The following is a 24,319-nucleotide window of genomic DNA, read 5'->3' on the forward strand; positions in this document are numbered from 1 at the left end:
GTGGTTAATAAGCAACACAACTACTCACGGCGGTTTCTTCTCGGTAGGATTCGATCTCTGCGATGCAGGACTGCCTCCCGAGTCACCGTCTACACAAAATAACAAACTTGTGCAATAAAGCAACCCCAGCCCAGGGCACAGCAATGCTCGCACAAACACAGACAACATTGGAGAGCCAAGTTGACAGCAGAACCTAGCTACACGATAAAGACACCAAGAAAATACCAATATAAACAAAACAATTACAAGAAATTGAACTATTCACAAAAACTAAGTTTAACTTCAAACAATTATTGATGCAATCCAGCACACTGCTTCCCGAGTGTTTCTACACTCCCACTGAAATTAGCTCCCGCTGTCTATATGCTCCAATGCGAAGTGTCATGCTTAATGCATATAAAGCAACTGATTGATGATCAATAATGCCTCGCCACAAATTTTGGTAATGACGGGCATTGTGTGTTTATCTTTCGTTTTACCCGTCTATATTTCATTTACATCAGCTTAAACTTCTATCTGCCATTATCACCTGTTCCATCAGCGAATATGCAGAAAACAACGACACACCATTGTACCTGGGCCTTTATAGCGTCATCTTCAAATTTCCTCCTCACAATGAAAAACAGTTATATTCAGCATGTTTTCCACCACAGATCCTCCTGCCGTCTGGTACGATCACACTGCTAGAAATGCTGCATCATTTCCATTCACAATGGCCAGATACCTGTAGAGCTCCTGCTGATGGAGGTATTGAGGTCAACCAAAGAGTCCAAGTCAGATGCTTCCTCATCTGTTCCCGGCGGTATCCTTAATAAAAACAAAGAATGCGAAGGACCGCAAAAAAAAAAACACAATGGTCAGCCTAAAGTCAAAGAAACAATCATAGGTGATAAAAAGCATACGCAACAATCAGGCCTAGGCAAAAATACCCTCAGTCAGTTCTCAGCACAACCTAGCAAAGAACCCTGAACTAAATGGATTATTTGTATCTGGTGCTAGGCAGAGAAATTGAGCTGCACTTCAGACTTTTATAGCTGCGCACTTCCATGGTTGTTTAGGCTAATGCAGCATCAAGTTCCTACTCTGCGGGCAGCCAGTCCAGTGCTGCCGCTTAGGACTTTTTCATCATCACCATCAGCCTGACTACGCCCACTGCAGGGCAAAGGCCTCTCCCATGTCTCTTCAATTAGCCCTGTCCAGGTGTGGCCTGATCTCAGTGACCAGAACCGACAATACACTCCCTCACCAGAACAGAACGTGGCCACCCTGGTGTAGTACTCGGCCACAACCTTCTATGAACAAACAAATTAGAACCTCTTTTCAGATTCACTCTAATTGCCAGGAATGGACAAAGTTTCTTTTGTTGTGAAGTTTTGCTCCAGTTCAACCATATTCACTTCTTGATACCAATGGAGTGCATTCTGAACTCGAAAGATCATTGGTCTCTGTGGAACTCTTGGCTGGCAAAGCTACAAAGTGACTGGAAATGCTCATAGTGAAAAAGGAGAAACAGAAATTAGCACAACTTTTTTTGTTTAATTGCCAAGTTTGCTCTGCTTCCACTAGACTTGCTTTTCAAAACCACTGGAATACTACCATCGGTATGCACCTAAAGGTTGAAAGAGGATCATGAACTTGAGAAGCTCCTGGCAAACAAGGTTATGCAAATATATAGCGATTTCAAGTAAAGCAAGATGTAAAAATTCAATAACTCGGAAAGTGTAGACACCAGCATGATGTGATTTTCTCAGAAATGCACAGAAAGGCATTAGAATTTTCTAAAAGTTATTACTGGAAAAAATTATTGCCAGAATAGTTACATTTTCCCCCCCTGCCAGTGGCATTTCAGTTGTCAATAGTTTGCATGATGATGATGCGTGGAACCACTGGTCACTGACAATTTTGGAGATCTAATTTTTCGTTACTAGAAAAAATGTCTTTCTCTGCACTTTTGTGAAAACCACACTGCACTACTGTCCGTACATTCTGAATTATTGAATTTTTACTTCTTCTGTAACTTTTGGATCACCCTGTACTTGATGCGAAAAGAGAGAGAAACCTGTGAAACCTCACCATTTCACTTTGGAAGGCAGGGCGAAGACACCGTGGTTTGGAGGGCAGGTGAAGTAAGTGACACCATTGACTGACCCGTTGTTCTTTCCCTCTGGCTTGGCCAGTTCAATACCGCACCAGTACCCTGTGCGAGCGGGTGACAGTTGCTCGCAGAGAGCTTCTCCCACAAAAACGCACACATGCACACGCAAATGCGAGGAAAGAGAGAAAACGTGCACAAATTAAAATCATCATTGTTGGTTCCAAAAAAAAAAACATGTGAACTCAAGGTTTCAAATACAAATAACAGCATTCGTCAGGAGTCAATTTTCATTCAGGAATTTGTTACTGGGATACTTGGAGTGTGCAAAAACCTATTTACGGCCAAAATATTTAGGTGGGCCCAATGCCATTTTTATGACTAAAGTCTTCCCTTGTACACTACAGATAAAATGTGTACTTTTGTGAAATTTTATCGCATCCACCTTTAAGAGGCTCTTAGAGGCAACTTTCACTGTTACACTAGTGCATAAATCATTAACCTTTCCCATGTTCCACCTGCTGCAGCATTATTGTTGTGGTTCATGACTAGGCTGAGGTGATTCTGCATTTCTTTGCTCGCACAAGTGCTGCCTATCTATTCATCTCTTTATTTATGCTTTCATTAAATTTCTCAGATAGAATATTGAGTACGGCAGCGTTTGCAAAAATGGCTCGACTAATAACGAAGTTTAAAAGAGCGAGTTGGACATAGCTTCGAGTTGGACATAGCGAAGTCCACTTTTCTCTTACTTCCATGCCAGGTAAATGGAGGTTCCAAACACGTTGCAAAAGGTAAAAACTAGATATGCCCTCTCTTACATCCTCCTCAGTAAATTAAGCTGTCCTGTTCTTTCATAATTCAGAGTTGCCTTAAGACACATACAGTAAAAGCTCATTAATTCGACCCTCATTAATTATTCAGAAATCCGGATATTTCGAACTGCCAGCTTGGTCTCGGCCAATGCCCATGTAAATCTATGGCATCGGACACTCGCTAATTCAGATGCTATGGGTGTTGCACCAGTATTTGGATGAACTTCCGCAGGGAGGCCGTGATTAGGTATGACATGACAGATCGTCAAAAAAGTTCCACTCAAAACCCAAAGTTTCCTGCTGCATAGTGACTCGTGCACCTCAGATGTGCGCATGACGGCAAACATGATGACAAAAGGAAAGTGCTGCCTCCAAGAATAGGCGGACCACATAGTTTCGGCTTCGCTTTCCTGAACTTCGCATCAGTACCCAGCGATGGCAGCCCGAGCAGCCAGCATAAGCCAGCCAATGGATGTTTCGAACGCCGAGTGGCATGGCAGATGTTTTTGTCGCTCAGTGTCACCCCACTGCTCTCTGCGCATGAAAACACTGAAGGCTATAGTGAAGGCTATAGTGAAGAAAACATGGCCAGACGCCTCGTCTGCTTCTCATGGCACCACGACCCCAAAGCCATATGCGGTGCTAGCGTGCACTGAAAGTTCCTAAGCCACATGCTTGAGCCTTCTACTTGAGCAGCACCAGGGGAGAGGCTCAGAGAGTGGAGTCGCCTGCTTCCACTGCAGCCTTAACTGAATATGCACATAGGTGGTGAGCATTGCTGGATCGCATGGATGGCTTTTGTTTTGCTTTTAATTTCAATTTTTTTGCGAAGGGTAGGCGCTCTGCCACTCCCCTCCAGCACCGCGCCCTGCATAGCAGAGACGTGGGAAAATAAATAACTGGTACCCTTTGTGGACCTCGCAGACGCTATTAAAGCAGTGCTAACACCTGTGTCGCACATATTAGTTTTTAGCGGCCGCGCTTCGATGCAGGCGAAATGCAAAATGCACCCATGTGCTAGCTTATGATTTGTGTTAGGTTTCGGGATGTTTTGACTATCGCTACCAGGCAAAAAAAGACCATTAGGTCCAAATGCGCCTGTGTTGTCGTTTTTGTTCTTCTTTCTACTGTCCTGTCCCATTTGCGCAACCCTACCTTTTTTCTAGGAATTCCAATTGGGTCCAATTCGGACCAAATGGGCTCAATAGGTCAGCCAATCGGATCCATGAGTCAAAGTATCCATGAGTCAAAGTGGATAGCCCAATTGGTTTCCTTACTTTGTTACTCGCCCGTTTGCCCACTGATGTCATCAAGGGTAGGGGACGTGCGGTGATGTGTGTCACCCTAATAGGTAGCGATCTACTGCGAGCAGCAATTTTTAAAAATTATTTCTAAATTATAGGGTCCACGCAGAGCTTTCAAATTTGACACGAATACCAAGAAAGACTACACCACAGATCTCCTGCACTAGAATATGCCCATTGAAATCATTTCACGATCCCTCTGACGAGCAACTCATTCCCTTATCCTTGCGTGTTCTCTAGAAAGGGCATTTTCGATTTTTAAGCAATGTGTTTGGGGTGCAAGAATCGGGTAAAATCGGGTTTGCTCAAAAACGAAGGGCTCTATGTATATCCTGCCCACGTGTTTCCTTGTTTCTTTGGATGCAACAAATATCTTCTAAGAATCTCTTCAGGTGCCGTTGACATGAAGCCCACCATGGCGAGGCACAGTGCTGGTAATGGACAATATGTCCGAATGCTCAAGTACCACAGCTCGCAAATTTGGCGCAAATGCTCAATCAGCTAACTTGCACTTGCAGCACAGCACAGCACAGCACAGCACAGCACAGCACAGCACAGCACAACCTAACCTAACCTAACCTAAGCACTGCGAATGGGTTTGGGGCCATGGCACCGTGGGAGGCAGATGTCACAACTAGCCGCGTCTCCGTCACTATAGCAATGCTGTGCATGCACAGAGAGCAGTGGGGGTGAGATGAAGTGATAAAAACCTCTCCCGAGTGGCGTGCTACTGGTACAACACGAACTGGTGGGCGAGTATGCAAGTATGTCAGACATAGTATCAAATGAAGCAGCACAATGGCATGAGGCTAGGAGACGAAGAGCTGTGTTTGTTCGTCTCCTCTTAGCCTTATTTTCTTCACATTCTCCCTTTTTTTTCTTCTCCCTGCTTTGGCTCCGCTAAGCGCTTCCTTCAATTTCTTCCGTGTCGTTCTTTTCTTCCAGTGTGCCGAAATGTGCACTTGTCACATGCCATTCACTGTTCATGCAGTGACTGAAGCCTCATCATACACCGCAGTGCTGCTTGTGAGAGGTGTGACCAGGTAACAGTGAAGCTCCACCCCGTTGCCCCATGAAGGATGCTGGGGACGCTCTTATGATTTTGGAGCAATTCTTCTTCAATGCTCTCGACAGTATACACACAACAAAGCATCGATGGAAATGTGAGAAATAGGCATTGCCCCATTATTTTTATGCCAAAAGCAAGCCCCCACTTCCCACAGTCTTTCACTAAATAAATTTAGTGTGATGCAAGTAGCAAGTAGTCCTTGACAGTTTCTTCGTGCTCATTCAATAATTTGAACTTTTGTACATTTTTAACAATTTTTCCTGTCCTGTGAAGTCGTAATTAACAAGCTTTTACTGCAAATTTTTTGCATATTTTTCAACATATTACCACTCAGTATTAAATGTTTCCCATTTTCTTTGCTTATGTGTTGCACCTTTAAGTCTGCGAAGGAACATTTGCATTTTCATTTAGATGGTTATTCAATTTACACCTTTCTCCTATTATTTTTTTAGTAGGTATGTATACACTAATTATTTAATTATCTTTAATTACCTTTCCACTTGTTACCAGCCCGCCACTGACTACTTGTTACATTTAGAGTGCTTTATATAAGCAAGTGAAAGTCCCACTCGTGGGTTTTGCTTTTTCTGCAGTAATTTCTAACAGCATGTCACATAATCCTGCACACGTGCTGACCACACAAGAAATGTTCAAGCAACAATATTGCTGGCTGCTACTGCCTTCACCATAATTCTTCCTGTAACTTAACCATAAGGCACACAAAACAGTTAGCATTCAGTAAGATGTTAAAAGCTATTTTTTTTTAAATAGCTAAGTTTAATAATAATAATAAAAAAAAAACTTTTTACAATCTTCTGGGGTGAACCTGCGAGAGGGTTACACTGTAACACATCCTAATCTCCATCCCCCATGACTGCACTCAGCGGCTACAGATGGTGCCACATTTTCGAGAATGTCTACTTCATGTCCTTTAAGGCTACACTGATTGCTATCTTCCTGGCCACCAGGAGGTAGCTTCTCATGATAACTTACGACTATGTTACAATTTAGTTGCGCTTTTTGGCAAGGCCACCAAATCGAAATCCAATCCAAATTCAACAAAACGCCAATGCCATTTACCTCTAAGAAAGCCCTTTATACAGCCAGCACTGCGAAAACATAACAATTCGTACACGCTCAGTAGGAATATAATTGTTTGCCGGTTTTAATGGCACATAGGCAGCTAAGGCCATCATGGCACATAGGCAGCTAAGGCCATCATGTGCCAAGCACAACAGTAGGAATGGGAGAGAACATCAGAAGACATGAACCTGGTGCAAACTGCGTTTCGCCCAGGAAACGCACGACGCCCTTGCGCTGGCCAACAACAACGGAGTCTCCGATGGAGAGCTTGTTATTCTTTCGGTCATACAGATGCTGCTTCTGCCTCAGCGTTGACAAGCCTGAAACACCAACCAGCAAGCCGTGTGTAGCACTTTATGTCCATGCCAATGCAAATTAGTAAGCAGAAAGAAGGAACATATCCTCTGATCACAGAGCCAACGAGCCTGCTTGCCATTCAACATCCCCACACACCACCTATAGAGCCAATGACATGCGCCGATGGCCTTGTAATATAACTGCTTCACCACACGATGAACCAAATGACAAAGATAGTCCATTTCAGACCATCTTGCTCTGTATAAGTATTCAACCCACCTATACTGCTATTCTTATATTGCAATTTTCTTTTTGAGCCTCATTAGTAGCTATGCGTACCACCTATCATTACATTTGCCACAGGTTCTAAAACTTATTTAGTGTCAAAGCACACAATACAGTGCAATCCACTTATAACGATACCAGATATAAATATATACCACTTATAAAGCTGTCTGACACAAACGCAGTTTCTGCCTGAGATGGTTGAAAATTTACTTTTTTTTAAAGCATTCGCTTTTCTTGCATGTTCGCTTTTCTTGCTACATGCATGGGGGAATACATGGGTGTGCTCTTTTTGCTTTTTTTTTTTGCCGGTCCAGATATAATGATTATCAATTATAACAACTGCATTTTTCAGTTTTCTCAATATCGTTATAAGTGGACTGCACTGTATTTACAAATGTGATATTGAACAATCAGCATAAAATTAAAGAGGAGATGAAAACATACAAAAAACAGGTAGCAAAAATTTGTCAAGAAAGAGTCAACCCACAAAAACTGACAGCAGCTAATTTTTTGTGAGCACAAGTGATACCATGGGACATTAGCCGTGGCATATTAGAAGACTCCATATTAGTTTCTAATGCAAGGGATTATTTATTGGACATCGAAACCTCAGTAAAGGCACATTTTGGGCATTCTGCCTCCGTTCAAATAAAGCTGCCGTGGCGAAGATCAAACCTGCAAACTTGTATTCAGCAGCTGAATGACGTTGCCACTGAGGCACAAAAGCAGGTACGCAAAAATTTTTCAAACAGAGTCTACTTTTACAGAGTGCTGATAAAATCACCAGTTACACACTAGAAAAGTTAACTGTTGCACGCTGCGGAAGGCTATTGATCTCATACTGCACACAACTATCATATCATTTGTCCATGACTTACCAGTCTCAATTTTTGAGGAGACATGAGACACATCCACTTTCGGGTATGATATGCTTTTTGGTGGCCTGCTCGGTTTTGTAGGTGACGCTGCATCCACCTGAGGGCTGCCATCGTACTTCTGTATCTTTGTAATGGGTGCAAATATTCCTGCACAGCAGAAAAAGAAAGATGCATGTGCCACGGGGTTCTGCACACAGGCTTTTTGGATGAGTCAACTAGTGCCTCAGAATAAAGAATGCAGTTACCTAATGCCACTCTCCTCAAATTCATTTTGCTAAGCAAGAGAAACAACCAAAGGGAAGAAACTTTCGCAAGGTGTTCACATATTCTGCGGCAGAAATATTGCTAAAAAATTTAAGGCAGGCATGAAAAAAAGAAACGTGACCAAGATTTAGCGGCAGACACTGAAACTGTAGCACAAAGAAAATTGCGTTTACAGTAATCTTTTTCCTACAGTAACTCAAAGTTATACCCTCATCTTAAAGTAACTTATGCGCACTAAAAATCTAGCAATCCGGGCTTGCGCTTCTTGCACTGCGATGTTCATGTACAGCTACAGCCTCGCACTATGAAACGACAGGGCTACAGAACAACCAAAGACAGCAAAACTAAACCAAGCACCGCATAGTGGGAAACAGTAGCGGGTGCATACCATGATTCATAGGGCACTGGAAGTAGGAGACTCCACCAAGCGAGCCGTCGTTTTTGCCAAGGGGATTGCACAACTCCACTCCTGCCCAGATACCAGTGGCAAAATGGATGGTGCCACAATAACGCAGTGTACCAACCTGCAAAATAAAAGTCTTTAATACCAGTAATAAAAATAACTGCACAATTAAAAATGTCATGCCTCACAAGATGATAATTAATGGCAGTCTAATTTTTCACCATGAGAGCAGCTTATTTGCCATGTCATTTGTGCGAGGTCATTATGTCGCACTGTCATAGTTCTTACAATTTCATTCCTTACAATTTCACTCAGTGATTTAAGCACTTCACAGGCCATCACCTCAAACACCACTGGTCAGGGGCTTTCATGCCACTACGATGAACTACCCCCTTAGTTTTCATAGAACGCACTCGATGTCTACAAAAGCCACATTAAATAACTTTTTACATTGTATCAATACAGTACAGTTAAGCACAGCCTGGTACATGCCATGTACACAAGCTTACCCCTCTCCTCTTTCACTGTATGATGTCACTGCAGGTTAAAGAAACCCAGATGGCCAGAATTTCTCTAGAGCCCTCCTTTACAATGCCCCTTTCCCTCTTCCTTCTTTCACTCCCTCCTTCACACTTTCCCTCATGGTGCAGTTGAGGTGTCCACTGAGACTCAAATAGCAACTGCATTCTTTCCTTTCCTCAAAACCTGTTTCTGTTTATTCCTTTAGCTTTAGCTTGTATGAACATGCAAGGTTCTCTTGAGCGCTTCGATTGTTCCTCCACTCAAGAATAAATGCTGCCACAGCCTAAAGACAACAAACGAAACTCTAAGCTACGCAATGCAATGAGAACAGCACTCAATGTATCAAGCTATTTCGAAAGAACAACTTCCAGAAGAACCTCAAAGGAGTTGAAGTGGCTTAAGTTGCAAAGACATTTCACAACACTAATATGCAAAAAGAATGCCCATAAAAATAGCAGCACACCATTGTTGAGGAATAAACAAACTACTTATAGATGCTGAATGCAACACTTCACGAACTGATCAGCAACAATGGCTGCCCTTTCATCTACTTTCAAGTTTCAACAGTATATGTGCACACGAAAAAAAAAAAAAAGCTAGACTTGAGAACACAAATCTGTGCCAGTCATCCCTACAATAGCAGATGTGGAACACACCAGCACTAGCACAGTAAAACTTCATAAATTCGTATTTCAGGAGAATAGGAAAAATGTTGGAATTATCCGAAGGTCACATTTTAACGAATTGCCCCCAAAAAACACCCAGGAACTTTGCATCTTAGTAAACTGATTTGGTGAGAAACTTAGAAATGGTTGACTGCTTTTGATATGAAAATGGAGTGGAATCAACAGTGTCTGACAGTTCCTTCAAATGCTATACTATGTGAAGGGTCAGGAATGTCTACTCAGAACTGCTCCAGAATGGTCAAGGCCTGCACGGCCTCCTTCACTGTTCGATGTGGTAGCAGTAGAGCCAGTTCACATGCGGCATCGCTGCAGGACAGGAGGCTCCATTGTACAAATTGCAATCAGCATGTGATCAGCGCTGGTCGATCAGTGCATGGGAAGAATGAAAGAACTACAGGGACAGAAGCAAGGCGCCTTCTGTGAGAAAATGAAGACGCCAAAGACACGCCAACCAGCTACTGGAAATGCATGAAACTACTTCTGGACGATGCGCTGCCGGGCAATCATAGCCACTGCCTGGAACGAAACCAAGAAAAGGAGAACCGAAACTATGTGACCGCACAATCATTCAGGAATGGCACCCCCTAACTGCTGTTGCGTGCAAGTGAACCTCTCTAGCGTGACATTTGACGTAACACTCGATATTTGGATGATCATGACCTGTGCTGTTTATACAATGACACTGCCTATGGCATGTAAACTCAGCTGCTCATTCAAATTAACGAGCTTCTGACATCATATACTTAAATGGGCATTGGCCTGGACTATGTACACAATCCAAGTTATCCAGATTTCCGTATTAATGAGGTCAAATTAACGACATTTCCCTGTAAAATTGTTAACATAAGTTAAGCTTTTTTTTGGTCATCCAGTTGAGAATGGTCTCACTTCTCCCAAAGGTCGAGAAACCTTGACAAAGCAAGGCAGGCCGAACCATCATGTTGACTGTATGTTGAATCGGAATTATTTCATTTAGTTCCTTGGTTTTCAAGAAAATCCACACCTTAGAGCCCCCCACGGTGACTTTGTCGCCAATCTTGAGTCCCAGTGACTGCAGCAGTACGCGCCCTGTTGATGGAGAAGGGGCCGCCTCCTGTTGTTGGGCACTGCCATCCGAGCCGTGGACGCCAGATGGAAGTGAACAGCGCAGGAGGTCCCGCATGTTGCAAGCTGTGCTAACCTCATTCGGCAGCGCTTCGCCTTTTCTCATCTCTGGAACACATTCTGTATGGCAAAAATAAAGAATACAGACAAGGAAAGTTAAAAAAAAAAAAACGACTGATAGTTGCGCTTCTCAGTAATGCAATTTCTTAGAGCGGCTGCTGCCGTATTTGAACCATAGGCGACCGCAGATGGAGCACGCAGTGCCAAACAGAGGCGGCTCTGGTTTTCGCCTTCAGCAGCACACACAGCAATCTGCCACCGCTAAACCTCTATTCAGGCGATATATTCTGCAGGCGCAGCTGTTCCAGGCAAAGCACTGCTCTTGCAGTACCCTCCTCCTCTGTTTTCCTCTGTGGCACCGCTCTTGCCTACTCTCGCTGTATCCTCCTCCTTCGCTTTCCTCCTCAAGCTCTCTTTGCTACTGTCATACTTTTATCCTCCGCTGTGCCGGTTACACAGACGCTGAACACAGAAACGGGCACTTAAGAGCTGCGGTCTAAAAAACTGCCCGACAATTTACACCTTAGTAAAACAAGATTCAGCAAGAGTAATTTGAAATGCTAAATTTGCCGTTCACAGCGCAAGTGGTGCTGGCCCCAATACACCCAACACTGCACTACAGGACGGCAGCCTCTATGCGAAGAAGTGCGAGCAGTGCAAGTGCTAGTTTGTGCTGGTGGGCACAGAGGATGCCACAAAGTGGTGAACAGCAATGAACAGGCTTGAAGTGCCTTGTGAGGCATAGTTCAATGCTATTTAGACTAGAGTTCCACAATGAGATATAACCAAATTCATTCCTCTACTCCTGTAAGCTTCACACCTGTGTACACCCATGCAAAAGCATAAAGCTTCTACTCAAATTACTGCTAATTCTGGAGTTCAAGCGATACCACAATTTAAGAATTTGTCTCAGACAACCTTAGCAACCATTAGAAATAAACAGATTTTGAATTCTGCTCCAAAGCCCACTTTGGTTACACTAAATTTGCACATTGAAAGCTTGCTGAGCAATGCCTCTGATGAAGACAGATACACAGGCTGCAGAAGCACCATGTGAAACTGAAACCAATAGCATGTGCATGGCTGTACTTTTGGGTAAAGCTATGCAAAGAAGTTTCAATGGAAAAAAAAAAACACTAATTGCACTTCCAAAACCCCAACAATGTTGCAATTCACCAGTGATAACCCAGCCGTAATGACTACATCAATCGCTCAGTCAAGCATTACTCCTGGCCTTGTTCCTTACATACTGGCTATACTATGGCAACATAAATGCACATGTTGCTCTCAATCAATCAAAACAAAGCACCTCACTGCACTTTTTCTAACACTGAAATCGCCATGTAATGTAACAGTACAACTGCAGTACAACTTTCGGAACATGATGAATCAGCAAAAAAATCTTAATTTCATCACCATCCTCAAACACAGCCTGGAATGGATACATGCGTGTGAATTACACAGTACACCATCCAATCTCGATCTCTTTGTGTCAAGGGCAATGAGTCCTTGACACAAAAAAACTTGAAGGGCCACTTGAGAAAACTCTACCAAATCGGAGAGTTCAGCACTTCGTGGCTTTGTTCTTTGCTTGTCTGGCAGCAAAAGATGCATTCATTGCTAGGAGATTTGGATTCAAAGTTGAAAAAGCTTTTTCCGCCACTCTGATTCAAACTCGGGCCTCTCTGATGACGAAATAGCCGAAAAGCGACATAAACGTGAACTCCATGATTACTGACCACGAGCGGTACACACTAGCAGCAGCACATAGCCACAAGGTACAAAGACATACCAAAACTCAGCTGTCCGCCTGTTGCGCCACCAAGTATAGGTTTTCTTTGGCTTCCAACAATCAAGTTTTCTTTTTTCTGTCTTCCTTGCGTGATAAAAGTGCACTAGTGGTTTCAAAACAAAATTTACTCCAATATTCAAACACGCAACCTTCATGCATGTTTGTCAGGCTCACAGATTCATGCTGTTTTTCGGGTATTTCGTCATCATGCTTGTGCTTGTGAGATTTAGCTATGGCAGTGATACCTGTACTTTAGCTTGTTTGTGCTCTTTTCTACCTTACAAGAGCATTGTTTTCAGTGAAAGAGGTGTTTTTGTGATCAGGAGCTGGTATTCTATCGATACAAGCCAACTTCAATTTCTCTTCAGCGTCCCTTTAATTTTTCACCACAGTTGCATTGCATTAACTTTCGATAGTAGGCACACATATTATACATACGTAAAGATTCAGGTGTGCGTGTACAAATTGATGAGTATAGTAACCTTCTGACCTATTTATGAGAAATCAGTTGAACACATAATCTAAGCTCGTGAATAACACAGTGCACCATTCAATCTCAGGCAATGTACACTTGACACAAAGAAATTCAATTTTTTTCATCAAAGTTGCATTGCATTAACTTTTGACAGTGGGCGTACATAGTATCAATTATAGCATATGTAAAGATCCACACATGCGTGTGCATGTGCAGTCGCAGACAGAAGTAAATGAACCGTGATTTGGCAGTCAAAGTCTTCTGAGGCAATACCTAGCAAAAAATAATAGATGCTTATGCATATGCAAGCATCTCAACTTTTGCCCTTACACATAAAGGCAGCAAACGTTTCTATTTCCATTACACAACGCAAAAAAAAAGAGTTTGAACATCTAAGCTTGGTCCATATTACTCTGTCCGCGACTGTACATATCTGTGAATAGGTAACCAACTGATCTATTTATGAGAGATCAGCCAAATGCGCAATCAAAAGAACTCCAAGGCTTTTCATCTTGGACATCGGGAAGCAGCAACAGCATTAGCTGCAATGCACCCGACACATTCTCTTGTATAAGTGCACCCTCGACCAGCCTGTCTGTACAACATGACCCAAGATGGTGCATTCTCGAAAGAATCCACTGCCTACCATGCACATCCAAATACCGTATTTACCTGCACAATTTGTGTACTTCCAACTTTTTACCCGAATTTTTGAACAAAAAACTTTTACTCGTATATTCTGCGCTCTCTGCTATGCCACACCACCAGCATGTACGCAGGTGCGCTCAAGGCAGTCTTGGGAAGATGTGCGTCAGCGCTTCGCCGTGTGTGGTTGCGAAAGGTGCGAGTGGCGAGGACACGAACTATGCACAGTTTACCTGGCTTGCTCACACTGAACAGTGGCGTGCACGTGTCTGAATCTCAAACTACCGAACTGTTTGCTGCTTGGTTTGCTGCTAGTTAACCGAGACGCAAGCAAGGGCACTGTTATATTGACTGTTATCTCCTTTGCCTCCCACTGCTGGCTTCACGATTGTATCGCAGAGACTACATAACATGGATCAGGGTGGAAGTCAATTTTTTTAGGCGGAGCCAGCGAGGGGTGCAAGAGGGGGGGACTCTACGTATAGAGAGCAACACATACAGTACATATTGCGCTTTATGACCTTTATAAAGATTTAGGACGCCTCAGAAAGTTTTCGCATATTTTGTGCACCCGCTTTTTCTACCCTTAATTTAAAAAAAAATTGCACGAGTAAATACGGTATTTCCTATGGCTCAAGCCCGCCTGAACCATCATCGTTCACCATCAATTCTTTGGCATGCTGGAAAATGGAGGAGCTTTTGCCATACACATAAGTTATAACGGGGAGTTTGACCAGTAAGCTGCCCAGGGCTTTACCTGGGACTTAATCTGGAATTCATCTAGGACTTTATCTGTGACTTCATCTGCGACTTCATTTGGGACCTCATATGGGACCTCATTTGGGCCCTCAGTTGGGACTTCATTTGGGACTTCATCCAGGACTTCATCTGGATAACCCAGGTAAAGTGTCTCATACATACTATAGGTTGAGGTTGATAGATCTCAACCGAACCACTAACGTATTGCAGGTAGTGTCTCATCCAGCTATCACCGTAAAATGCAGGCTATTTCTCGATCATACTCACCAAATGGAATCCTTCCCAAGTTATCCAGGCTGGTCAAGCTGGCGCCACAGTCTGCAAGGGTCTGGGCCGCCCCGAGGCACAGCGTGGAAGCCGCTATGTGAAGCGGCGTTCCACCATCAAACACCTGGCAGGGGCTATCAATGTCTGGCGAGCATGAAAGAAGCATCCTGAGAGTAAGGTGGGCGAAAATTCACTTCCCTGGCTTGGCCTCACCGCCACGTAGCACTCCTTGTCGTATTACACCCATGCGTACAGTCGCAAGTAAAAAAGATTAGCACTACAGTGACGTGCCACCACAGCAGGAGCTAGCAACACTCGGTGCTGTGGTTATGAAGACGCCGATAACAAATGTGCCAAGTGTGTTCGCAAAGCACAGCGCCGCGCCAGTCACATGTTGACATTTTCGTCACTCCGATGACGTCATTGTGCTAATTTTTTTTACTCACGACTGTACCTTAAAACTTTATGAGCCTGACAGGACAGCCACAAGCGCGCGTTAAGGCAAACTCCCCATGTTTTTCTTATCAATACCATGACAATTCCTAGGACAGGAAAAAGTGGCTGTCTTATTCCACATATTGTTCTCTGTCAGCCTCTCTTTTCACGCAGACATTTAATAATGTATTTTTATGCACCAAAGCTGTGGGCATGAGGCCGGCCAAATGAAAGGGTTTGAATTACTACCTTCGACCACCTGGCAGTCTAACAGACTTCTTTTTTTTTTTTTTTGAAAACCACACCAAAACGGTCATTTTTTTTATTTCAGGAAAGGGTAATACACTTCATCTAAAGCAAAAAAATTCCATAAACTTTTGTTTTCAATACAGCTTTATTACGTAAGCAAAACTGCCAGGATTTAGGAAACAAACTTGTCTTGCTAGTTCAGGAAAATAAACAAAAAGGGGGCCCCTTATCGCTTGAACAGATAGACTTTCTGGATGCCGTTCAAGATCTCTTGCAGACTGCGAGAAGTGACGTTTACTTCTGCTTGATCATGTGAATGAAACTGCTTTACACTTTTTCATACTGCAGTCTTTGATCTGTGGTGTGGTGACAACTTCGTTAATCTCTTATCTCCGTAATCCCATTCTCTAGTTCAGCTTTAGAAGGTCAATGACACTTTTTTTTGCTCACCTGCCTTCTTAGAAGCCTTTAGCAGCAATTCGATGACCGGTGGAACATCAAAGTAAGCCGCATAATGGAGAGGAGTCATGTCAGTCCAGCGACAGCGCAAGCTCGCATCTGCACCATAGTCCAGCAGCATGCCCACAGTCTGTGTGGAGCTCGTCAAGTCTCCAACGCCAGTGGCCCCCGACTTGCAGGCATAGTGCAGGAGCGTCATGTCCGTCAGGCCATCACGGTCATTTACATGAGCACCTCTCTTCAAAATCTGCGTTTAACAAACAAAACTAGCCATTATCTATGTTAAGTAATTGCTGGGAGTCTACATTATAACTCTCAAAACAGCTGGAAAGAACGGCGTGAAATAAATAAAGACAATAAGAAGACAACAGAAGTCTGCCAGACATAGCTTAGCATTGTTTTGAAATATCTGCCATATCCCACTGTTAACCCAATGGACTGGGCCCTTTTATTTTTCTTTCTTTTTTCTTTCCCATTCTAACATACAGGGTCTGTCCTGAAAGCAATATGACAAGTCTCGGCGTGGCGAGCGCAAGCGCTAGATTGGGAAACCGGTTTGGGGGGAAGGAGGGGGAACATTCAGCTTCACAATGCGACGAACTCAGTTGGTTTCGAGCAGGCAAAGTGAGTGGACGTGTTTGAGCGTGTACCCCTCTTTCGCATCTGTACAAGGAAAGCATGGAGCAAACATGGAGTGAAGCCTCAAGTATGAAGGTCTGCATTTTGGGAAATATGTATTGTCACTAACCGAAAACAAAATGGGGCCAGTGGGATCAATGGCAATTAATTGCAGCCCTCGTGCAATTATGAAACAAACTCTGAGAACAGACCAAAAATGAGCACCTATACTACCGCAGCCTTCTTATCCACGTGCTACACTTTCCACTGAAGCTTAGCCCAAATGCTGAGAAGACCCTACAGACTGTGACAAATGGTATGGTGCCGTTTTCTACATTTCTTGTAAATAAGTCAGTGCATACTCCAAAAGGTAGTAGACCATGCCCAAAACCAGAAGGCACACACGTGTACACTAGAGTCTGTCTTAACAACAAAACGTGTTGTCTTAACAACGTGTTGTCTTAACAACCAAATGTCTACTTACTAAACAAGTGAATGACTTTTGTTTGTTAGTGGATGCACGTGTGTTCATCTCTCCTGGGGCTAGATTACGTAACTGTCAATTAGGAAAATTGTCAAAAACTCGTCACAAAGGTGTCAATAAGCCTCGCTCCTATTGGTCGGTTGTGGCCAGCGGCCATATTGCTTTTTTGCGTCATGGGTGGTTGCTGATGACGTCACGGATATGGCAGAAGTGATGACGTTGCACACCTAATTATGCAGCCGCTAATTGACAGTTTTTTGTCACAGTTTTGAGGGCGTCAATTTGACCGTTGAGTTTGTGACAGAAAATGGCGGCGGTGTACGCGGCGATATACGACTGAGGCGGCTGCGCTGGCGCGAGCAACGGCGAAGGAGGGCACACGAAGACGCGTTTGACTTGCCGGACGAGCTGTTTCGATGCCTTTTTCGACTGGAGAAGCAGACTGTGGAGTGTTTGTGCGACGAACTCGCCGATGAACTGGGAGGTTTGCGTGAGAGTGCACTGTCGGTGCGGCGGCAGGTGCTGTGTGCATTGCGGTTATTTGCCACGGGCGGCTTTCAGGCTGCCGTTGGTAGCGAGGCACACGTCGGCATCGCACAACCAGCGGTGAGCAAATGCGTGCGGCGGGTGGCGCAGGATATTGTAAAGTTGGTGCGCGCAGAAGGGGTGGGTGCCGTCGTCACCTCTGTGACACATAGCTACGTATAATTAAAACACGCTTATGCTGGCAAAGCACTTTATTTTCCGAGCAAATGGCACTTCGTGGTCGTCTTCTGTTTCCCAAGGGGAAAGAAACAAACAACCACTCGTCACATACTGCAACACCTCACCTTTTGGCATTCTTGTCATCGATTGAAAGAGCCAAACAACACAGACTTCAGCATGTTGCCTTCGTCGATTTCGTTCCATGCGCTTCTTGCAAGTTCGCTCGGTAGTCACGCAGCCTTCATTGCATTCGTTGAAATTTTTCTGTGCACTTAGGTCAACCGCACAGTAGCTCGATTCCAGACACCGCGCAAAAAAACAATAACATGACGTGAAACAGCTGCTTTTGTGCAGAGCGGCCTTTTTACAGCCGTCAGCACACCCCCGCAGCACCGAAAGTTACCCACCAGTCAATTTAATAGCACAACTTAGAACGCTTTTTGTTTTGCTTAATATTTTCGAACTTTAAACACAATGTTTTGACAAAATAAAATATTAGTTATTTTCATCGTTGCTTATTTCTTATTTCTTTTTACAAAAATAAGCAGACGGCCTCTCGAATGCTCTCGGGGCGCTGCCCTGCTGTAATTGGCTAATTCCTCATTGCGTCACATAGTGACGTCTCATCGTGACGTCATTTTGACGTCACTGTCAATAACTTGTGACAGAATTTGTCACAGTTGCATAATCTAGCCCCTGTTGTTGTGTTTTGCAAAAGTTTTTCAATTTTACCACCAACTGTTTGCTTTAGATAGCTTAGCACTATTTGCCACTGTACTAAGAAACAGCCACGCTACATTCCATTTAGAGTCTATAACCTTATATCTCACAGCTGAGCTCCTCCAAGGCTCAGCGTCTAAACAATCAGTTTGACAAGTGCACAGCAGGACCTCCTTTGGCACAAAATTTACAATTCTGAGAACTCATAAGTTTTAAGGTTTAAGGCAACATTCACTTTCCTTTAAGTTCTGCGGTTCTCTCCTCTACACCTGTGAAATGCTTGAACAACTCTATATTTTTGCCATATCCTAGAGTGAAAAATGACACCTGTATCTATATCACACTCTCTATCCGTAACAGCACTTACTCCCAAGCCAACACAAACCAAGTAGCCATGAATGGCACATTCTCAAGACTACCCACACAGGCCCACAGGGCCACATCACACTTGCCCCCTGTAGATCAAAGGGACCCTTCGGGTCCTATTGACCCAAGGGACTTTGTGAACCCAATGAACCTACAGCCCCTGCGGCCTTTGTGGTACAAGCCCGATCGGATAACAATCTCATTGCCCAGCATAATGCAGACAAGGCTTGTTATGAAATACATATGGAGGAAGCTGTTGGCTTCCACCATTGCCCAGCAAGTAAACATGATAGTCTTATGACCATGAAAACGTTCAACACACTGTACCCCCAAAGGAAGTCCCTTATGTAGCTATCGCTGCTGAAGGGGTCGCACCAACTTTCCAAGCCCAAGCGTGGTGAGAATGCAAACACACCAACATACCTCTGAAGCGAGCGTCTTGATGTCCTTCTGAGTGCGAGGCACCCACTGCCGCAGTATGGCAAAAATCTCGGGCACTGTGGTCTCATCGCTGTGCAGGATGTTGAGGCAGCTGGGGCAGTCGGTGTCAAAGAAGGGCACGTCCAGCATGCGGCACTGCGGACAGGCTGGAGCATCCGTAGGCTGGTACACGATGGCATGCTGCCTCGCCACGTGGCTCCCTCTCCTGGCCACATCTCTGCTGTCTTCGACCTCACTGACACCCATCAAGGCAGCGCTACTTCAAGAAGGCGGACGCACGCTGAGGGAAGTTAAACGCATAAAAATTCATAGAGGAACTTCTCTAATGCATACCCATGCAGTATTGGATGAACATGATGACAAATAAATTTGTGAGGGTTGACAAGCGAGTAGAAAGCAATGCTCCACAGAATGTCGGAGAAGTCCCTAGCAGATTCTGATGTGCATATACACTGTCATGACAGACAACACACAAATAATGTTCTTCATTCTTGGCCACCAACTGTCCAATAGCCAGTTAGTGTTCAGCTTCAATGGTTTTAAATGTGAAATGAGTATAAAATTAATGTAGAAGTGTGTATTATCAGCCATAAGGTTTAAGGCCAAAGAAGCTATGAAGTACCATGGCTTACCAGTAGGCAGAAACATTAAATAACAGTAAGTGTGGAGCTTTACAAGGCAAAAAACTATAAATTTGGCTGCTGACACAAATCATGATGCAATACTGTGCTTTCTGCTTCACAGTGAGCCTCTAGAATACCTGATCTCAGCAGAAGTAAAACATTCAGGAAGCTATGTAAAGAGGCGTATTCATTTCACCTTCTGCAGTCAGATCGAAAGCAGCAATCAAAAGTGAAACTCACTGTCAGGCCTGTACTCCTAAGTGTTACACCAAAGATGCAGGGCAGAGACATTATTCAGAACAGTCATTCTCACTGAATCTTTCGTACCACAGACATAACCATGCCTGAATGCCTGAAGTATATATGCAAAATGGAATTTCTACAGTGAAAGTTCAATTTCTACTGGCACTAAAGGACACCTGCAACATGCATGTGCTGTGGGCTTGCCATTCTCATCATGTCAAGTTTGTAGAAAGTATTTAGACTGAGTATAATTTTGTTATTGATTTCCAGTGAAGTGTGCCCCACTAGTGAGGCATCTGTTATACAACGGCCGCTCAATCTCCCATAGGAGGGGCCCACCGAGCGCGCCGCACTGCCAGTGATTGCGAAAGTTCCAGTTTGCGCTGTCGTGGCGCCCGTGGCACTAGCCACTGGTGAAGGAGTTGAAGCGCCAGTAAGGTAGCTTCCCAACATAATGAGATTCCCAACATAATTTGCTCTCGTCTACGAAATGTCTTCTGGAACTCTGCCGGTTTGACGACAGAGATTAATGTAGTTAATGTGATACAATGGCAGTACATTTCTATGCAGAACACACTGGCTTGTGTGGGTCATTTTGTGCCCTGTGATTCTGGAAATAAAAAGCATCTGTCGTTTAAATGGTTTCTTGTGTATTAAAATTACTCGCAATGATTGATTTAGAACAGAGCACTAGCTCCGAGTGCTATCATTTCGTACTTTTGTAAGCAAAATAATAAAAAATGAAGACGAATACGCACACGGATGACATTCACATGAGCAGTTAATTTTCACAGCACATGAAGTTCTACAAGAGATGTAATTTAACATGTTGTATTATTTATTGACGCTGTTTAGACTACGCTCGCTAAAGGTTTGTCTTTTATTTATGTTTTCACAGAAAGAAATTTTTTGTTTTTTTCGTGGGCAAAAGCATGTTATCAAAGAACCCGAGGTATATAATTTTTAATATTGCGGACGTCTGTAAAAATATGGCTAATAGTAATTTAGCTTTCCGGAAATAATTTTGGCCAAGTAAGCGACTATATTTAGAACTAAGTGCCAAGCTCTTGTTGTTCATTAGTGCAGGTGTCTATTTTTTCTATTTTATCCTTTTTTATTCATATTTCAGCCGACATATTTCGACAGCGAAACACTCGTCTGCAGCATGGGTTTCCTCTACATCCTGCAGCCTTCTGGGATGTTCGCTTCCACTGTTTTCCAGTCAGAACTGTATGTCTACCCATTGTAAACAGCACGAAAGGTGGGTGCTAAGGTGGGTTCAGCGTGGGTGTAACACCATGTATAATGAGCCACATATCGCCCAGTCAGTGCTAAGAAGCTTGCAGACTGCCACATTCACTTTGCGATATTTAGTGCTTGCAAAAAAAAAACGTTTGCACCACTAAGGTGTCAAAGTCCTCCGAACGTACTTGCTTTCAACACACGTACATGTGCACAGCGAAACCTGAATGAAAACACTAAACAAACGCAAGAGGCCCGCATGGTCGGAGCTCACAAACCAACCCCCGCATCTGGCTCCCGGCAGCTTCAATTACCAACACCTGGCGCCCCTGGCGGTTCCATCTGGAAACTGCGACGTCACATATTCCCTACTGTTGATTCCATAGAATTTCTCAAAATTACCTTGAGCAAAAGCTGGCGCCACTGTCTTGCAAGTTTCATAAAGAGCACTACATCCACCATGGGAATGCCAGGGGGCAGCTGCATCGCGGTGCGCTCCTTTGCACGCAGACAAAATTATTTTAATAATGTGTTTTTACTTCTTCAATAAATTTAATGTGAACCATGGACATTGATAAAATTGGCTTTGAATACCCCTGCAGCTTCTTAATTTAGACTTTATGGAACCAACCTGTCATGGCATATAAACTTGGCGGTAATTCATTTAACCTGCTCTTGGCGCACTCATTTTTTTGCTTGCAAAGCTTGAACACAGACTTCCTTTTTGAAACAAGAAGCAAGCAACCGAACCCATGATTACTGGGACCGTAAAAATATTGGCGAACACAGCCCCGTAGGTAGGTTAACAGTCCATTGCTATCTAATAAAACGACAAAAAATGCATATTCATATAGGTGCATTCATGACGACATCAGCTCGTCACGAGCGATTGCCACTTTTTCGCTTATGGCAAGGTCACCTTGTCATGGGCATTTTGCCCTTTTCTAAATGGTGTTGTTACATTTAAAACAAAACAAATGGCAGCACCTGTTCTATCATCTACACTTTTATTGAATGAGAGTTTTCACACCACATGGCAGAAGGCATTCATTGTGCGTTGAGGCAGCGCTTTACAATTATGCCTTCAAGTGTTGTTCAAGCCCATACAAAACTCTTGAAATCCACTGCATAAGAAAGGAGCTCACAAAAAACGGATACCCACGTCAAGTACTTCTGTCATAAGAATGACAAGCTGCGGCCCCTCCAGCCGAAGCAAGAGCAGCCAAAAAGAAAAAATGTGCAGCCATCCCATATGCCCCTGGTGTCAGTGATATGTGATAAGTTGTCCATGTCCCATCCAGCAAGCTCGGAAGCCATTTGGTATGGGTAAAGGACCCGCTTGAAAAGACAAACTACCCTGGGGTCGTTTACAAAATCCTTGCAAAGGATGCGGTGCAGCCTATATAGGCAAAACAGGGGACTTCAAGAGACGTTTCAAAGAACACCAGCATGACGTCAGGAACGAAAAAGTGGCTTCTAACGCTCTCGCTGAACACCAGCAAAACACGGGCCAGTTGATTGACTGGGATGCTGCGCACATACTTGAAAAAGAAAAAACATTATCTACTCGCGTGCTCAAGGAATCCCGTCACATACAAATGACAAAGCAAGCGATTAACAGTACACGGGGCAATCTACCCGGGATATACATCCGCACGATACGTAACGTTTTTCCCGGGATATACATCTGCATGATACGTAACGTTTTTCCTATGTAAGCAGCAGCCCATCTCGTCTTCATCCTGTTGTGAATAAGGCACCCGTACATAGCGGTGCTGAAACGTCAATGCTTTTTAAGTTCGTTCTTGTATGACTTTAGCAAGTGTTTGTTTCTTCATATGCTGAATTTCCCTTGCCAGACGGCTTTCCGTCAAACCCTCTCAGCAATGTTGCTCTTCGCAAGAAACATGGGCCACCTGCTGTTACCAAGATTTGGCAATTCGTCAACCTTAAGACAAGGCTGGCTTCGTTCCAAAGGCACCTTAAGTTCAACCTTTGTTGCATATCACATGGACTCGTCCCCAAGTCTCTGCGGCTGCCGATCCTCGTGTGTACGCCAACTGAAAGACATACCATTGCTCAAGCTGAAAAGCGACTACTGCAGGCAGGGATCCCCGCGACTAAATACGCAGTCCAAACGACTGGAAACGACATTTATTGTGCCAAACAGTTCCTGGAAAGGCTCATTCCCGCGGATTTCTTTGATGCTCTGCTGCATGCCAACAGCAAGGCCGCCAAGAACCAAGGAATAAAAACATATGGCTCAAAATGCCAAGTTCAAGCAGCTGCTGGGCAGACCGCCTGAGGCCGGGGCAACAGCTGGTATATGCAACCTGTCTTCACACACGCTTGACCCGGATGAATGCAGCCTACTTCACTGAGACTTTGAATTTTGGCGATGATCACATTATGGTATCATTCCATGTGAGGTCCATGTTTACATGCGTGCCAGTGGAGTTCGCAGTCGAATGTTGCAGAAATGCCCTGAACAATGACCTATCTCTGCTGGAACGTACGGCCATCGAAACAGACGACCTGTGCCGGCCCCTAAAATTCTGCCTGTCAAACACATACTTTGTGTTCAACAAGACATTATACAAGCAGTCTTTGGGACAGCAGTGGGTGCCTCCATTTCCGTATTCTGTTCCAACCTGGCCCTAGAAGTGATCGAGAGTCATGCGCTTGCGTCGTTCGACCCACCACCAAGGCTTTTCTGCGGTACATTGACAACTGTTTCTGCATCATCTGATGACAGGATACGGAAAAGTTTCTATGGCACCTGAACTCGTTTCAAGAAAGCGTACAATTCACTATAGAAGGAGAGAACAATGGGCGCCTCCCATTCATTGACATCCTCTTCAAGCAAACAGCAAACGGCATCACGACTAGCGTGTACAGGAAGCCCACCCACACAGGGAAGTACCTGAATTT

General features: G+C 44.0%; 1 protein-coding gene across 12 annotated transcripts in view; it reads right to left on the reverse strand.

The window, feature by feature from the left end:
- Nucleotides 1-24,319, reverse strand: part of LOC144110542 (CAP-Gly domain-containing linker protein 4-like) — a 43,256-nt gene that overhangs the window by 12,041 nt on the left and 6,896 nt on the right. For 4 of the 12 annotated variants that reach the window (XM_077643547.1, XM_077643548.1, XM_077643546.1 and 1 more), the window contains 10 exons: nt 19,263-19,560; nt 15,938-16,193; nt 14,804-14,947; nt 10,705-10,925; nt 8,479-8,614; nt 7,827-7,973; nt 6,552-6,683; nt 2,074-2,197; nt 725-807; nt 29-89 (listed from right to left, as the gene is read on the reverse strand). In XM_077643547.1, the coding sequence (XP_077499673.1) occupies nt 29-89; nt 725-807; nt 2,074-2,197; nt 6,552-6,683; nt 7,827-7,973; nt 8,479-8,614; nt 10,705-10,925; nt 14,804-14,947; nt 15,938-16,193; nt 19,263-19,526 (1,568 nt within the window). In that variant the 5' untranslated portion in view covers nt 19,527-19,560. Of the gene's footprint in view, nt 1-28; nt 90-724; nt 808-2,073; nt 2,231-6,551; nt 6,684-7,826; nt 7,974-8,478; nt 8,615-10,704; nt 10,926-14,803; nt 14,948-15,937; nt 16,194-19,262; nt 19,561-23,336; nt 23,449-24,319 lie in introns of all 12 variants that reach the window. The other 8 variants (XM_077643545.1, XM_077643544.1, XM_077643552.1 and 5 more) reach the window with 5 other exon arrangements.

Source organism: Amblyomma americanum, chromosome 11 (genome assembly GCF_052857255.1).
Source record: "Amblyomma americanum isolate KBUSLIRL-KWMA chromosome 11, ASM5285725v1, whole genome shotgun sequence".
NCBI lineage: Eukaryota > Metazoa > Arthropoda > Arachnida > Ixodida > Ixodidae > Amblyomma > Amblyomma americanum.